Here is an 18,174-nt window from a genome sequence, read left to right on the forward strand (position 1 = left end):
TTGGGCCTGGACCAAAATAATAATCATAATAGAACTACCTTTAAACAAAATTGTCTTTCGAATTGCTCCAAAAAAAAATACAGAGGGTAAGCCTAGCTCCCGAGCTTGGCAAAAACAGGGCATGAAACAGAAAAAAATGGGGCACCAAATGAAAGGCCACTCAACCCAGTCCACGTGGATTTACTTCTGTACATAGCGCATTACACTAATTTCTGTACACAAATATTTGCATATACTGTCTCGAATAAATAATTAAATAAAAAACAGAATGGAAGAGCCGTAGGGCCAACTTGCGGACACCAGCGGATGTGTTCCACACCAGCGCCAATCAGACTATGAAGGATCGGAACAGATGCGTCCTGCGCTTTGTCCCACCTTCTTCAACTAGGTGTAAGTATGCATACTGTACCAGGTAAGGGTGCTAAAACAACCCAAAGCACACCCGATCCCATACAAAGAATGACAATCCTTTAACACAAAGGGGGATAGAGGGTGACAGGTTATGATAACATCTACTTCTGAGAAAGAAAACACACAGCATTGCAGAGTAGTGATGACAACATCTTAGACTGCACACTTGTAGCACAAACACATTTATACATATACATAAACATACATTATATATGTATATGTTTATGTTTATATGTTTGTATGTATATGTATATGTATGTATCTTTGTATATATGAATGAGATAAGCATTAGAAAAAACATGTCTTTGGAGAGTCTCCTTCGTATAAAGATCATCCGATGTTCTGTGCCACCAGTATGGACTAATATTCCTCGTACAATATAATTAAGCTGATGAGGTCGAGACCACCTAATGGTTAGAGGAAGTTGTGAAAGGAATGGAAAAGGGTATCTACCAAGGGGCACGGGTAACTTAGTCAACGCTAGAAGGATGGGGTAAAATGGTTGTTCATTGATGGATAAGGGAGGGGAGGTTAAAGGAAGAACAAGTTGTTGATGACCATGATGACCATGAAAAGAACGGAAAGAAATCATTATTTCATCGTTTGCTGATTCCATATATGGGCGTTCTTGATTAACAAGCCTGGCTTGGAGCTTATTGTAGGAATCACAAGGTGAGGCTAGAAAAACAAATACAGCTGCTTTTGGCAAAACCGGAGAAACAAGTGATCTGCTTTTGTTTGTCTTTGTTCACAGAAACAAAAAAAAAGCTTGCCGTTTTTGACAGCAAGACGGCAGCATCAACAGGCTTGGTATCATTCAATACTTCAAAACCTGTTTTAAAAAAGATTAAGTAGAGCTCTCCTAGAGAGACATATTTGTCAGCTAGAGGAGGGAAAGACAGCGCCCAAGAAAGAGACTCCAGAGAGAAGAGATCCATCAGGTCCCCCTAACCCTTGTAAATAGTGTTTAACAAACTGCCTAACAAGTGACACAACAAAACACCAACAAAATAAGCCATAAAATGTGCACTAGAAAAGGTCTTTCCTTGAAATATTGTGTCAAATTTTGTTTAAAATACATAGAAGTAGAATCTTCAACAATAATGAAAACCACAGATGACACTGTATCGGTGTGGTTCAGCCTTCATGTGATCAAAAGCAAAATGTTTAGAATAATTGACTTTGCTTCACAAAAAAAAATCTGTTAATGGAAATGGTCAAAATGTGGCCTGGAATGGGACGGTTCCTAAAAAAAGACTTCTAAAGTCGATTCAACTTGAATCATCGACTCGACTTGTCGTTTCTAAGAATCAGACATTGCTTTTATTTTATTTCCTATTTTCTTTTTTACTCAGTAACGCGGGTGATATAAAATGTAGCGAATTACAATACTTCAAAATGAACATGCTCAAAGTAAAAGTATCGATTTTAAAAACCACTTAAAAACTTACAAGTACACAAAAAACTACTCAATTACAGGAACGCGAGTAAATGTAACTCGCTACTTTCCACCCCTGCATAAAGCCAACAAAAACAGTACAGACATGGGATTTTGCAAGGGAAGGCAAGGCAACTTTATTCATATATTATTTTCGTACACGAGGTAGACTCAAAGTGCTTGACACATAGACACATCGTCATACAATAAACCAAACTAAATAAATAAATCAATGGATAATGGGTTTATTTCAACAACAAAAGATTATCAAGCCCGAAAAAGGTCATGGAAGCTATACATCAGGTTGGGCCTGGACCAAAATAATAATCATAATAGAACTACCTTTAAACAAAATTGTCTTTCGAATTGCTCCAAAAAAAATACAGAGGGTAAGCCTAGCTCCCGAGCTTGGCAAAAACAGGGCATGAAACAGAAAAAAATGGGGCACCAAATGAAAGGCCACTCAACCCAGTCCACGTGGATTTACTTCTGTACATAGCGCATTACACTAATTTCTGTACACAAATATTTGCATATACTGTCTCGAATAAATAATTAAATAAAAAACAGAATGGAAGAGCCGTAGGGCCAACTTGCGGACACCAGCGGATGTGTTCCACACCAGCGCCAATCAGACTATGAAGGATCGGAACAGATGCGTCCTGCGCTTTGTCCCACCTTCTTCAACTAGGTGTAAGTATGCATACTGTACCAGGTAAGGGTGCTAAAACAACCCAAAGCACACCCGATCCCATACAAAGAATGACAATCCTTTAACACAAAGGGGGATAGAGGGTGACAGGTTATGATAACATCTACTTCTGAGAAAGAAAACACACAGCATTGCAGAGTAGTGATGACAACATCTTAGACTGCACACTTGTAGCACAAACACATTTATACATATGCATAAACATACATTATATATGTATATGTTTATGTTTATATGTTTGTATGTATATGTATATGTATGTATCTTTGTATATATGAATGAGATAAGCATTAGAAAAAACATGTCTTTGGAGAGTGTCCTTCGTATAAAGATCATCCGATGTTCTGTGCCACCAGTATGGACTAATATTCCTCGTACAATATAATTAAGCTGATGAGGTCGAGACCACCTAATGGTTAGAGGAAGTTGTGAAAGGAATGGAAAAGGGTATCTACCAAGGGGCACGGGTAACTTAGTCAACGCTAGAAGGATGGGGTAAAATGGTTGTTCATTGATGGATAAGGGAGGGGAGGTTAAAGGAAGAACAAGTTGTTGATGACCATGATGACCATGAAAAGAACGGAAAGAAATCATTATTTCATCGTTTGCTGATTCCATATATGGGCGTTCTTGATTAACAAGCCTGGCTTGGAGCTTATTGTAGGAATCACAAGGTGAGGCTAGAAAAACAAATACAGCTGCTTTTGGCAAAACCGGAGAAACAAGTGATCTGCTTTTGTTTGTCTTTGTTCACAGAAACAAAAAAAAAGCTTGCCGTTTTTGACAGCAAGACGGCAGCATCAACAGGCTTGGTATCAATCAATACTTCAAAACCTGTTTTAAAAAAGATAAAGTAGAGCTCTCCTAGAGAGACATATTTGTCAGCTAGAGGAGGGAAAGACAGCGCCCAAGAAAGAGAGACTCCAGAGAGAAGAGATCCATCAGCCCCCCTAACCCTTGTAAATAGTGTTTAACAAACTGCTTAACAAGTGACACAACAAAACCCCAACAAAATAAGCCATAAAATGTCACCACAGAGATGTGTCCATGTTTGATCTCAAATCAAATCATCACACCCCTAACTAGAGGAGTGTACAAAAAAGAAGGAAAGATGTGAGGTGGGCGCTAAATGTTTAAGTTCAGGGTCCTGATGTACTACTACCAGGACCATTGTGTCAGAGAGACAGAAAACATTCAAAACCCTTTATAGAAGTTCAGTTTTTGCCTCTCTGCAAGTTCCAGAATACGTTTGTACTCTTGCCCTCCACCATGGGGTCCAGTTCCAAAATGTTTGTTTTGAAGCTCCTCCCAGTAGTGTCTCCAGTTTCCATCCTTGTCTGCGCCAAATCCAAATACACTGACCTGAGAAATCAGACACCTAGCTGTTCACTATCATAGAGAATATCGTAGTGAATTATAGTGTATATTGATGTTTCTATTGGACTTACCTCATCACAAATGTGCATTGCAAGCACCACACCCATAAAGCCAGTGGATGGATATCCTCCTTTTTTTTCCAGCCAGTTTTCATGGACATATTTGATAAAGCCCGGATAGAGAACCTTTACCTGGGTGCATGAGGAGCTCAGAATCAGCCTCTGCAAGTGGCATTACATTGACATACCTTTCAGAACTAGAAAATATTTGTAAAAGGTCATCACTATGTGGTATCTGGCAAAGCCATGAACACCACTAAATACCCACCAAACCCTGATTCGCTTTAACTGTGGATTTCACCCGTCTGTATGTCCTGTGAAAATGACAAAAACATGAAAGTTACATTGGAGTTGGTACACTAGAAAAGTTCTTTCCTTGAAATATTGTGTCAAATTTTGTTTAAAATACATAGAAGTAGAATCATTCAACAAAAATGAAAACCACAGATGACACTGTATCGGTGTGGTTCAGCCTTCATGTGATCAAAAGCAAAATGTTTAGAATAATTGACTCTGCTTCACAAAAATAAATCTGTTAATGGAAATGGTCAAAATGTGGCCTGGAATGGGACGGTTCCTAAAAAAAGACTTCTAAAGTAGATTCAACTTGAATCATCGACTCGACTTGTCGTTTCAAAGAATCAGACATTGCTAAGCACTTCTTAAGTCATTTGAACATATGTTGTTTTGTTTATTGTATATTGTGTTGACTTACATTGTCACAGATTTAGTGGTGAAAGCGCTGACTAGCCATTCAAGGTCCCTTATTTTGAAGGGAAATAGCATGAGATGTGTGTGGTCATCCAAATCCACAACGCTCTCTGGGTACATGATGTGGAGAGTCGTTTTGTTTCCCACGTCCCCTTCGTAGCCCTCAGTGCGTGCTGTATTGAACCTAGATTGTACAATAAAGGGCAGTTAAATCGGTATCATTCATATTTTATTTTTTTGTTTATTTACATTCATGGTTCATTTAGCTCATCAATGGCGGCTAAGAATGACCTATGCTGTGCCTGAAATCCCGCACTTCTATACTTGCACTTTTTTGAGTGCACTTTGCGCAAAAACGGAGTGTGCCAAGACGCAGTACACTGGAAGTACATCGGTGGCACGCTTAAAACAATCTAAAACTTGAGTGGACCGATGGACACTTTCCACCCTCAACGGCCGCCATCTTCTCTACGTAGTGGAAGGGGTGGGAATTTCAAATCGGAAAATGGAGGACATTGTAACATTTGAGACTGATGTGCTCAACAAATGTAAGTAAAATTACACGTATTTGGTTTGTTTCTCAATGCAACTACAATGTTTTAGGCTGTATCCGACCAGGGTTTTTATGTTGTTAATTCTGTAATCAGTTGGTATCAAGAACGATAACGTGAATACTGCTAGATCGCTAACACAGGCGACTAACAGAAATGATCAAGCAGAAAAAAAAAATACCACAGAAGAAGAACCTTCAAACTGCAAACTCATTTCCGGTAGGTGCACGAAGGCTGTTTTGACAGTGCACTGTAGAAATGAGAGCAATGCGCCTATAAGTAAGTGTACTGTAGGAATAAGGAAGTGCACTCAATGTAAGTGCACTAAGGTAAGTGCGCGATTTCAGACACAGCACTAATCTAATGGACTTAATCTTCAATGAGAGACAAGCAGGAAATCTAGTCCGGCATCCACAGGGGGCAGGAAGGGTACACTCAGCACTCGAGATGAGGGGGGATGTCATCCCCCTTTGGAATTAAAATGATTAAAATTATCCCCCTTCTGAAACAGCCATCCCCCTTCCAATCCCCTGTTATTTTATCAATTAATGTGGAAATAATACCGCGATTTCATTATAGCGGTTTCCTTTTTCAATTCGGGGCAACGTTACTTTTCCCAGAGACAGATTTGACAGCGATGCTGCATTCTCGGGCAGTATGCTATTGCGCAAGCATGCAGGCACGCTTGCTGCGCGCCTGCGTGCTTGCGCAATAGTGCCTTCACGAGCTCTCATTCCACACCATACGAGACAGACACTGGTAGCGTGAAGCTGTCTCTGCATCTCAGACATCGCTTCCGCAGGCAACTCTGTCCCCTTTTCTCCCTTTCATTCCAACCCGTGAGCAACGCTAGATTCCCTCCTCTGCTGAATGCATTTTTGAAAAAAAAGAATAAGAATCAATTTTTAAAATCCTTAAATGTGATGCATGCCTCCGAATCGTGTGATGCTTCCGATCAGCTGCGTTTTTATATAAAAATATATAATGATGATAATAATAATAATAATAATAATAATTATCACACCGTTGGTCTCCCACCATATGCGCTATCATCAGCACAAATGATCTGTCCCCAGGGGCGTAGCCACATGGGGGACCTCTGACCAGCCACCCTGGTCAGAGGTTGGCCACCCCCCTGGCCCCCCGAGTCAGATAAAAAAAAAAAAATATATGTATATAATTACATTTAAAAAAAATTAAATTAAAAAATCCCGAACGGAAACAGTCTAAAGAAAGCTGAAATATATATATACTATTATTTTGATCTAACTTTGACAATAAATATTGACTTTGGAGTCCCCCCTCCCCTCCCCGTTGACAATGGAGTCTCTCCCCCCCCATCCCAGTAATAATGTCCTGGCTACGCCCCTGTCTGTCCCTAAAAGTTAAAATCCACCATCCCCCCTGGCTTTTTTTTTCCAACTCGACCACTGGGTACACTGGCATAATTTACCTTATGATGACATCATGAAAGTCAATGAGGGGTCCATAGTGAGACCCCAGCAAATTAACTGAATTCCCAACCACAGCACAGGTCCTGCAGCGATCAGGGCTGGAGTCCATGAAGCTCTCCTGTTCTGGGAAAATCTCAAACACCTTCAGTTCGGCCATTCTGTAGCTGAGAAAGGGCTTATTGCCAGATTGCAAGATCTGATGTGAAGAAAACCGGATGATTAATGATCTTCCTTTACTGTTGTGCGAATGGGTAGAAGTTTGAGTCATTGAGTATTGATATATTTTATGTCGATTTTGAATCTAGGATCACTTGCTTGTTCTCGTTAGCCCCTAACATTGTTTTTTGGATATATTTACCTTCCACCATCTGAAATCATGCTCTGAGAGAGCATTGTTATGCGTCAAAAAGGGATTGAGAGACGAATTGAAGCGTTTCGTAAACCATGGATCATCATCATCTGTAACACATCTATTGCACGCGCACGGAGGCAAGCCCTCAAGCTGGAACCGGTGCCACATCTTAGAAATCCACAAATGTTTGTTGCTTGTAGTAATTTCAAGTAGCACAAGGATGCACATCATCCCAGTTATGAATAGGATAGTGTATTTTCCTCGTCTGTGGCTTGCCATTTTGAGAATGGGATGATTCAATCTGTGAAAAATGGACATTTAAATGTGGAGATTTCAATAAATACTCTTAAAGTATTGATTGACTCAGATCTACAAGAAGTGATGGATATAGTCGTTGAGAGGTCATTAAAAGATTAAAAAAAACACTTTACCAGGGTTAGGGGGACTGGTGGATCGCTCCTCTGCTCTCTGGAGTCTCTTTTCTTGGGTGCTGTCCTTCCCTCCCTAGCTGCAGATACATCTCTCTAGGACAGCCCCATTTTATATTTGTTTTAAAACAGGTTTTAAAAGTAGCTTGCAATGAGGCTAATGTGTTATTTGTTTCTTGTTTCAAAGAACTGGTTCTGCCACATACTGTGGGCAAACATTTCACCCAGGTTCCCTCATCCTTTAACCTCCCCTCCCTTATCCATCAACAACATGACAACCAGTTTTCGAACCCCATCCTTCTAACCTGGCCTCAGTTACCACTTCCCCTTGGCCGATTCCCTTGTCCATTCCTTTCACAACATCCTCAAACCATTAGGTGGTCTCGACCTCATCATCCTATTATATTGTGCAAGGAATATTAGCCCATAGTGGTGGCACCTGGGCCACCGCTCCCCATAAGCAGAGTACGCAGAGCGCGTAGGGCCCCAAGTACCTGGCAGGGGCCCCCAAAATTAAGGTTGCTCAAAATGTCATGATAATTATTACATTATAAAAAATCTATAAATTAGTTATGAATAGGCCCACGTGTGTGTGTGTGTGTGTTGTGGGGGGGGGGGGGGGGGACATATTGGATGAAGCCAGGATAGAGAACCTTTACCTGGGTGCATGAGGAGCTCAGATTAAACCTCTGCAAGTGGCATTACATTGACATACAATTCACAACTAGAGAACATTTGTAAAAGGTCAACGCTATGTGGTAACTGGCAAAACCATGAACATCACTTAATACCCACCAAACCCTGATTCGCTTTGACTGTGGATTTCACCCGTCTGTATGTCCTGTGAAAAAGACAAAAACAAAACAATTACATTGGAGTTGGTACAGGAGAAAGGTTCTTTCCTTGAAATATTGTGTCAAATTCTGTTGAAAGTACATAGAACTAGAATCATGCAACAATAATGGAAACCACAGATGATAGTGTATCGGTGTGGTTCAGCCTTCATGTGATCATGAGCAAAATGTTTAGAAAGTAAAAAATAATAATTGTTAACAATAACCAACACATTGGGGCCTTTCCTTCAGAATAATTCACTTTGCTTCACAGGATTGTTTCTGTTAATGGAAATGGTCAAAATGTGGCCTGGAATGGGATGGTTCCTAAACAAAGACTTGTAAAGTTGATTCAACTTGAAATGATCGTCGTTTCTAAGAATCAGACATTGCTAAGCACTTCTTAAGTCATTTAAACATATGTTGTTTGGTTTATCGTATGTTGTGTTGACTTACATTGTCAGAGATTTTTTGATGAAAGCGCTGACTAGCCACTCAAGGTCCCCTATTTTGAAGGGAAATAGCATGAGATGTGTGTGGTCATCCAAATCCACAGCGCTCTCTGGGTACATGATGTGGACAGTCGTTTTGTTCCCCACATCCCCGTCGTAGCCCACAGTACGAGCTGTATTGAACCTAGATTGTACAATCAAGGGAAATAACATCAGTATCATTCATATTTTAGGGACTTTATGTAGTTATAGGCCTAAATCTCTTTGTTGTTTTACATTCATGGTTCAATTCAATTTTATTTGTATAGCCCTTAATCACCATTACAGTCTCAAAGGGCTTAACAAGTCAAATATTTATGACACCCCCCTTTACCCAAGCCCCCACAAGGGCAAGAAAAAACTCCCTTGAAATTAGCAAGGAAGAAATCTTGAGAAGAAACGCATAGTGGGGGATCCTTCTTCCAGGGATGGTCAGGAGTGCAATGGGTGCCATAATTGACATACAGGTAAATACATGCACAAAAATGGTGATGTGGTGCTGGCCGGTTGACCATGAGGAGAGTCCAGGCATCCAGTCCAGTCACCGCAACATGCTAGAACAGACAGAATAGTGAATTAGAACGGAACAGTACATAGCGGGAATGTATACTGCATTAACAAAACACAAACAACCAGAGTGGTCTTCACTTCGCGTTTTCACAATCCTATGTTCCAAATGCAAGATCGTAGAGGTGCGTTTTGAGCTTTCCTTTGAATAGCTCCACAGAGTCAGCTTCCCTGATCACTTGTGGCAGCCTATTCCATAGGAAGGGGGCTCGATAGGCAAACGCTCTCAGTCCGGCCGATTTCTTTTTAACCTTCGGCAGTGAAAGAAGCCCAGCTCCCGAAGACCGGAGGGACCGAGAAGGACTATAAGGAATGATCAGGTCCTTCAGGTAGGATGGAGAAGATCCATGCACGGCTTTATAGGTTAGCAGTAGCACCTTAAAGTCCGATCTGAAAGTTATTAGTAGCCAGTGCAGAGAGGCGAGAATAGGTGTGATATGATCAAACCTTCTCGTTCTGGTCAGCAGTCTAGCTGCAGCATTCTGTACAAGCTGTAGACTTTTTGTGGTAGATTTTGGTAGTCCCGAGAACAGTGCATTGCAATAATCCAGTCTTGATGAAACAAATGCATGAATCAGTGTCTCTGCATCCGCTGCAGATAACATTGGTCTGATTCTTGCAATGTTTCTCAGATGGAAAAAGGCAATTCTAGTTATGCTTCTAACATGTTGGTTGAAGCACAGTTGAGGGTCGAACAGGACCCCAAGATTCTTGACTGATGCACTCTGTAGGATGGCGAGTCCATCCAACCACAGTGAGACATCCTCAAACTCTCTCTGGTCCCGCTTCGAGCCGATAATTATCAGCTCTGTCTTCCCAGTGTTAAGCTGGAGGAAGTTTTGTGACATCCAGCCCCTCACCGCAGCTAGACAGGACTCAACCCTCTGGATCTGGGGCGAGTTCCCTGAATCCACTGGAATGAAGAGCTGGGTGTCATCCGCGTAGCAGTGGAAACTAATTCCGAAGCTGCGGATAACGTCGCCCAAGGGAAGCATGTAGATTGCAAAAAGTAATGGGCCAAGGACCGACCCTTGTGGTAAGCCAAAGCGTAGTTTGCAGTGTTTTGATTCTGAACCCTCATGGAGCACAAATTGGGTTCTATCTGTGAGGTACGATTCAAGCCAACCAAGAGCCGTACCCCCGAAACCAACATAGTGCTCAAGACGGTGAAGAAGAATGCTATGGTCGATCGTGTCGAACGCAGCACTCAGGTCCAGCAGCACAAGCATTGAGCTTGTATTTTTATCCAAGGCAAGAAGGATGTCATTTACAACTCTTGTAACAGCAGTTTCAGTTGAGGGGAAATTCCTGAACCCTGACTGGAAAGGTTCGAAGAGATTGTTCCTCGTCAGATAATCGACGATTTGCTTTGCTACAATCCTTTCCTGTACCTTGGACAGGAAGGTCAGGTTCGATATAGGCCGATAGTTCCTGACTAAGTCAGGGTCTAGGCCAGGCTTTTTGAGTAGCGGTTTTATCACCGCAGCCTTGAAATTGGAGGGAACAATTCCTGTTGAAAGCGAAAGATTCATAAGTGAGAGGATAGTAGGCCCCACAGTTGGAAGAAGTTCTTTAAGAACCTTGGAAGGGAGAGGATCCAACATACAAGTTGTTGGTTTCGATGCCTTTATCACCTTTTCAAGTTCCACCAGAGGAATTGCCTTGAACTCCAAGAAAGTTGCGTCAGAATTCCCCATCCTACTAGGCAGGACCCCATCCTGCCCCACAGGATGTGTAGGACAAGCTGCACGGCAAGCATCAATTTCCTCTCTAATCGATTGACTCTTATTCACAAAGAAATCCATGAATTCACCTGCCATGATGGAAGAACTTACTGTCTCAGTCTGATTCTGAGTCAGACTCTTCACCGTGTCAAAAAGAAACTTGGGATTGTTTCTATTCAAGTTGATGATACGGGAAAAGTAGGCGTTCCTGGCAGTAGTCAGCGCACCCTTATAGGTGAGCAGACTGTTGTGCCATTCAAGATGAAAGACCTCAAGTTTAGTCGAGCGCCATTTGCGTTCAAGGATTCTGCAGCTTCGCTTCATAGTGCGCGTTTCTGCATTAAACCAGGGAGCTGGTTTTTTCAATGATCGTTTTTTAATTACGAGCGGGGCAACTGAATCAATGGCAGCAGACAGGGCAGCGTTTGTGTCATCAGTAAGGCAGTCCACAGAACCCCTATAGTTACAAAGAGGAGCAAGTGAACGGGGTAACTTATCTGCCATCGCTGTAATGGTTGCAGGTGTGATGCGGCGACAGCTGAAAGTAGCCTGCTGATCGTTGCAGGTGCAGGATACCACCACCTGGAAAGTGAGCAAATAATGGTCTGATAAAGCTGAGGTTTAGGGAGAGACCACTAGCTGTGAGATGTCTGCACCGCGGGTCAAAACGAGGTCCAGCGTGTTTCCACCGATGTGGGTTGGGTGCTGGACGAGCTGTTTGAAGCCAAGCGTATCTGTAATGGACAGAAAAGCCCTTGCGAGGGCATCAGATGGGTTATTCACATGAATGTTGAAATCCCCAATGAGCAAAATATTGTCTGAATATGTAGCCAGATCAGCTGCAAAGTCAGAAAACTCATCAACAAAAAGTGAATACGGTCCTGGGGGACGGTATACTATAGCTGAAACGAAAGAGTCTGGAACTCGTTTCGCTTGTCAGGGAGCTGAGGAGCAGAACGCAAGCACCTCAAAGGATCTGATTGTATATCTATTCTTTGGCTTTAAGTTAAGCTTAGAATTAGATATCAGGGCTACTCCACCACCTTTCTTAATTTCTCTAGATACTTGAGCGCTGACGTAATTGGGGGGAGTAGCTTCGTTTAGGGCTAGAAACTCATCTGGTTTTAACCAGGTTTCACAAAGGCCCAGTATGTCGATCTTATTATCAACAATTAGATCATGGACCAAGAGCGCCTTAGATGAAAGCGACCTTATATTCATGAACCCTATTCTGAGTGCTTCCATTTTATTATTTTCAGAGGGAGTCCGATTAACACTCAGCTCTGAAGCGATCAAGGGGATGGTGCGATTTCGACATACTGGTCGCGGCCCTTGCCTGCGGGTTTTACACCTCAAGACAGTGCGAGGCCGCACCACCGTACATATAGGAACAGCGTTATTTTCAGAGGGAGTCTGGTTAACACTCAACTCTGAAAAGATTGGTGCAATAGATACACCTTCCTGATAAACTGGATCAGCTAACCTGTTGCTAGCAGGTTTGCTAAGCTCCTGCAACCCAGCGTGCTGTGATTGGATGAGTCACGCCTGGATAAGACATCTGTCTATGTTTTTTGACATAATTGAGGCGCCTAACCCAGTAGGGTGTAGGCCGTCTCTCATGAGCACACCAGGGCGGCCCCACAAGGAGGGCCAGTTATCAATGAAACCAAAGCCCTGCTCCGAACTAAATCGTGCCAGCCAGCGATTTAGAGACAATAATCTACTATAGCGCTCATCATTACCCTTATCGGGTAGAGGGCCAGAGAGGATTAATCGATGCCGACACATCTTTCTGGCGAAGTCACAAAGCCTAGCTATGTTACTTTTTGTGACCTCAGTTTGTCTCGTCCTAGCATCGTTGGTGCCGACATGAACTACAATGTTGTCGAAAGTAGTGTCGGTGTTTGCCAGCACCCTAAGATTAGCTTCAATGTCGGGAGCCCTGGCCCCGGGTAGGCAAATCATTTTTGCTGGCGAGTGTAGTCTAACTTTACGTGTAACAGAGTCGCCTATGACTAGCGTTTTTACCCCCGAAAAGGACTTGCGAGGCAGGCTACTGACAGCACTCTGCCTCGCAGGTGGTGCTGCCGACAGAATTGCCTTGACGGAGTCGCTGCTAACGATAGCGTTAGCTCTACGAGTCCGCCTGGCGGGTCTCTTCTCTGTACTTTCTGGAGCATCTGTCTTCTTTATGCTCGCCACCCTTTCATCCTCCAACTGACATATAAGTTTCTCTAACAGAGCAATCTTATTTATGAGAAAGGCGGAACAAGAGCAACCGGAATCCATGCTTACCGTGGTTGATGCAGACGGAGCTCCAGCGGGGGAAACAGCGAATACAATACAGAGTATGCAGAACAGGTCGTAGATATAAATGCCGGAAAATAGATACAAACCAAGATACAAACCGAGGTAGCAGGTCGACGCTAAGTGTCCTGCTAACCAAACCAAACAAAACAAGCCGGCTACCCGGAAGTTGCGTCTGCGGCGTCACACAGCGTCTGCGGCGTCACACAGCAGCCTCGGGTCAGCCTGTGGAGAGAGAGCACAGGTTAGAGAGAGAGAGTTGAGCTACAATTAGCTCATCAATGGCGGCTAAGAATGACCTAGTCCAATGGACTTAATCTTCAATAAGAGACAAGCAGGAAATCTAGTCCGGCATCCACAGGGAGCAGGAAGGGTACACTGGCATAATTTGCCTTATGATGACATCATGAAAGTCAATGAGGGGGCCATAGCAGGGCCGCTGCTAAGCTTTTGGGTGCCCTAAGCTGGGCTGGTCAGGGTGCCCCCCCAAACACACACACACACAAAACCTTCAGAGTTTGCAATCAAACCGTTGCTATTTATTATAAGTTGACATTAAATATACTATGAACATGTATATATTAAGTAATATTTAAAACAAAAACAAAACAGCAACAACAGGAACACAATCAGTAATAAATACGTTATATATAAAACGTTCTTAACAGCAGCATTACAATATAATAAAACAATAACAACTGCAGGCTCCAAAGATGACTGAAAAATAATTATGAACTCAAATAAGGTTTAAAGGGAAGTCATCAAGTCATCATCAAAACAAAATATCAAAAAACAACTTTTTTTCACACTATTTTTACAGACAAACAGCTATATTTGGACAAAGCAGTAGCTACATTTGAACATAACCAAAGTAGTTATTTACTTCACTACTGCGTAGTCATAAACAGACCTGGTTTTAAGGCAAGATTTTGAAATAATCCCTGGTTTTCACAAAAAAAAAGAGTGCAATATTGTCCTGCAGCTGCAGGAGGCTTCAGAAAGGTGCACGGCGACTTTTCCTGGCAGCAAAATCACTAATCAAGTCATCGTATGACACGTTATGTGCCACTTCTGCATTGATGCTGATGACAGCAAGGCCACTTAAGCGTTCTTGTGCCATTGTTGACCGTAGGTAGATTTTGATAAGTTTCAGTTTCGAAAAAATGCGCTCAGCAGAAGCAACGATGACTGGAAGAGTCAAAGAAATCCTTAAAGCAATCCAGAGGTTTGGATACACTTCTTGCAGGTTACTGTCATGAAGAATGGTCAGCATCTCCATGGCAGTCGTCTTTGATGGCAGTTGAGGGAGGTTGATCATCTCCTGCATCATCTCCAGTCCATCAACATCAGCTTCGCCTTTATCTGTGAGAGCCTTCTCCACATCGAGACAGTGTTTGCGCAGGTCCTCCTTGGATATCCCATGTACTTTTTGAAAGTCAAGTAACAGTCCAAATGTGTGTCTCACCTGGCTCAGGGTCTCAAACCGCTCCTGCAGCGACGTCAGAGCGGAGTCCACAACTCTGTTGAAAAATTCAACTGCAAGCCTCTTCTTTGCATCACTGAAGGGCTTGTCAGGAGCTTCGTAGCCGAACTGCCTTTTTGTGCTTCTCAACCGCTTCTGTTTGAGCTCGGGTTCGAGGTTAAGAGCCTCACACAGCTCCTTGGCAGTTGCTATGGCCTCAGCAAACCCAGACTGCCTGTATTTTGTAAGGGAGGCTTTAGCAGTCTCAATGAGCCCGGCTGCAACGTTAAGCTGCATTGATGATGACTGCAGCAGCTTGTTCACCTGGTTGGTGACTGAAAGAACTTCAGCCCAAACAATGGTGCAGATCAGAAATCTGAACAAGCCAACCTCTTCTGCCAGGCTTTGAGCCTCTGACCTTGCAACAGGTTCAGTGACAGCTTGTCTTGCTTCCAAGAGAGCTTCTCGGACTTCTTTAACTTGACTTCTGACAGCTATAACTAGCTATAATAGCTCCTTTGGATTTTTTCTTTATTAGAAAGGGATTTCAATTGGAGGTTTGGGTGAAATGCCCTTCCATCCACCCTTGGAAAAGAAAATTCTGCTGGAACTTTAAATGGTCTCTACATTTAGTTGTGGTGCGCGAATGCTGCTGAGGGAGGTAGCCTATTTGATTGATTCGCTGAATTGTCCAATCATGTGGTGATAACAAAAAAGTAAAGCGATACCATTGGCTTGGGGCGCAGGCTGGTGCGACCCGAGGGCGAATTTTCTTGCGCCAATGAAAAGCTGTCTGCTTGATTGACAGCAAAAAGTTAGCGAGCTTAAATTGACTTCAACGTGGCCGGCGCCCATGACTTGGAGGAGGGCTTTATTTCGAATGACCATTAACTAGCCTAGACCAAATCATTGACGTTCAGATGCATTTAAATGGTTGCTGGCAGTGACAAGTATATCACACAAGTAAACGAGGATAAACGCTATGTATTTTTGTTGATTTATTTGCGTAATAATAGTTTATTAATAGTTGGCAGATATATTCAAGTGAATATTTCACGGAGGGGCGGCGCCCTAGCGCCCCCATTGACCCACCGCCACTGGTCTTAACTATTAGCTTCTGCTGCTGTGTAGTGTAACTGTCATGCTAGCATTACAATATCACTGAACGTTAGCAAAACAATTAGAGCTATAATACTCACACACTTACCAACAAGGGATGCACGGGTGTCATCTCTCAGCTTTTTCTTTTTCCGCTTTTCTGCTCCAGATTCCTGTTGTCTCTTACTTGTCATTATATATTCGCTGTTGCTGCCATTCAAAAGCAACTTCATATCACCGGCACCTGCTCTGTCTCCGATGCGAAAACACGAGAGCTTCGAAGGCTGTACCATTAGGGTCAGGGAAGGGGGGAGACTATTTTTATATATTAGGTAAAAACATGTAATTTGCCTAAATTAAGTGATATAGGTTATACAATTAAGAAAAAACTACGGTAGGCCTCTTCATAGCTTAGTTATATATTTTTGTAGTTTTTTAATAATTAATTATTAAATTATTATCATGAATTTTTTTTAGCAAGCTTAATTTTGGTGCCCCAGCCAGGTACTTGGTGCCCTACGCACTCTGTGTACTCTGCGTATAGGGAGCGGAGGGCCCGGTCCATAGTGAGACCCCAGCAAATTAACTGAATTCCCAACCACAGCACAGGTCCTTCAGCGATCAGGGCTGGAGTCCATGAAGCTCTCCTGTTGTGGGAAAATCTCAAACACCTTCAGTTCGGCCATTCTGTAGCTGAGGAAGGCCTTATTGCCAGATTGCAAGTTCTGATGTAAAGAGAAGAGGATAATTCATTATCGGTTGTAGGAGAAGTTTGCAATTGAGTATTGATATATTTGATGTGGATTTTGTGAATGTTTTTAATCCGGATTTACATGCTTGTTACCGTTACTATCTAACATTGCTTTATTGCATATCTTCACCTTCCACCATCTGAAATCACGCTCTGAGAGAGCGTTATCCTGCGTCAAAAAGGGATTGAGAGACGCGTTGAAGCGTTCCGTAAACCATGGATTGTCATCATGTATTGCACGCGCACGGACGCAAGCCCTCAAGCCGGAGCCAGTGCCCCAATTTAGGAATCCACAAATGTTTGTTTGTTGTAGTAATTTCAAGTAGCACAATGATGCACATTATCCAAACATGAATAGGATAATGTTTACTCTTCGTCTGCAGCTTGCCGTATTGAGAATGGGATGATTCAATCTGTGAAAGATGGACATTTAAATGTGGAGATGTCAATAAATACTCAAAGTATTCTTTCACTTTTTCACAATTTTGGATAGGTAAACACAACAAACTGGACACGTCTGAATTCCGACTAACCACATGAAGCCTATATGTCTGCAAGCCTAAACCCAGGCAAAAGCACAGTGTGAAATAATTTAAAAGTTTATAATTGCTTAACCAGTGTTTTGTCCATTATAATCTAGACATAAATGTAACGATCTCCAGAAGGAGGGAGATTCATTTGTGACCTAATAGGGCAACACATGTATTATTGTATTACTTTTTTACACCGCATTTCACACCTTTGAGCTGTGGTAACCTTGCGATGTTGATTTAGTGCATCATGCGACTTCCTTGTTGTCTCATTCAGTTATAAGGAACCGATTGAATTTCAAGCTGGTGTCCATTCATTCAAATCATCACAGACACGGCACCAGATCTGAGCCCTGAACCCAGATGACATTAGTGACGTCCTGATGTACTGGGAAGTTGTGCAGTGATGGACAGACCACCCAAGCAGGCCCTCCCTAGCTCTGGCAGCAATCCCTATAAAAAGAGGCTGTACCCCACGCTCCAACAAGCTTAGGCCAGGCAGGAAATCTGGCTGACCTGTCTTGCGGAGGACAATATCATTCATATAATGTATATATATCATTTTTATACCATTTATAAAACCTGCTTGGTATATTTTCAGTTGGTCTCATTGACCTCCGTTGAGCCCTGCTGAGAGCTTGATGATGTCAACCAAAATTTTTAGACTTGAGACTAAACTCATTCCCTCTACTTCTACTGATCCTGATCGTGTTCAACCTAAGTCCAGGTTTTTGAGAACGAGTCGATGGTTTGTGTCCAGGTGCTTCATACATGGCTGTGTTTCTGCTTCTAGTAGACGCTAAATGCCAATGTGCTTAAAATAGATATTTTTCACGATATGCTATCAACACAACTGATATGTCATATAAAAGCTGAGACTCCGCGTGGTCCATTAATATAGGCCTCATAATTCTGTGA

The 18,174-nt window shown here is 42.5% G+C and overlaps 1 protein-coding gene across 2 annotated transcripts; it reads right to left on the bottom strand.

The window, feature by feature from the left end:
• Positions 1–1,967: 1,967 nt before the first annotated feature.
• On the bottom strand, positions 1,968–13,521 carry LOC307071554 (CMP-N-acetylneuraminate-beta-galactosamide-alpha-2,3-sialyltransferase 1-like). 2 transcript variants are annotated; one of them, XM_079730569.1, is made up of 8 exons: positions 8,783–13,521; positions 7,497–8,334; positions 7,072–7,366; positions 6,713–6,909; positions 4,713–4,892; positions 4,266–4,311; positions 4,010–4,129; positions 1,968–3,923 (listed from the first exon to the last, which is right to left on the bottom strand). In XM_079730569.1, the coding sequence occupies exons 3-8, from the start codon at positions 7,342–7,344 to the stop codon at positions 3,756–3,758; spliced, it is 984 nt and encodes a 327-aa protein (XP_079586695.1). In that variant the 5' UTR covers positions 7,345–7,366; positions 7,497–8,334; positions 8,783–13,521; the 3' UTR covers positions 1,968–3,755. The 2 variants fall into 2 exon arrangements, with proteins under 2 accessions (XP_079586695.1, XP_079586696.1); XM_079730570.1 differs by lacking the exons at positions 7,497–8,334; positions 8,783–13,521 and having other exon boundaries at positions 6,713–7,206.
• Positions 13,522–18,174: the final 4,653 nt, after the last annotated feature.

The sequence above is a fragment of the Pollachius pollachius genome (genome assembly GCF_949987615.1).
Source record: "Pollachius pollachius genome assembly, chromosome: 2".
Taxonomy (NCBI): domain Eukaryota; kingdom Metazoa; phylum Chordata; class Actinopteri; order Gadiformes; family Gadidae; genus Pollachius; species Pollachius pollachius.

Bases quoted from the DNA above. Each gene is read 5' to 3' on its own strand.
- LOC307071554 (XM_079730569.1), bottom strand. From the start codon at position 7,344: ATGGCAAGCCACAGACGAGGAAAATACACTATCCTATTCATAACTGGG. The intron at 6,910-7,071 runs GTAAATATATCC...TCTTCACATCAG, and splicing joins ATGATTTCAGATGGTGGAAG to ATCTTGCAATCTGGCAATAA. The intron at 4,312-4,712 runs GTAAGTCAACAC...TCATTTTCACAG, and splicing joins ACCACTAAATCTGTGACAAT to GACATACAGACGGGTGAAAT.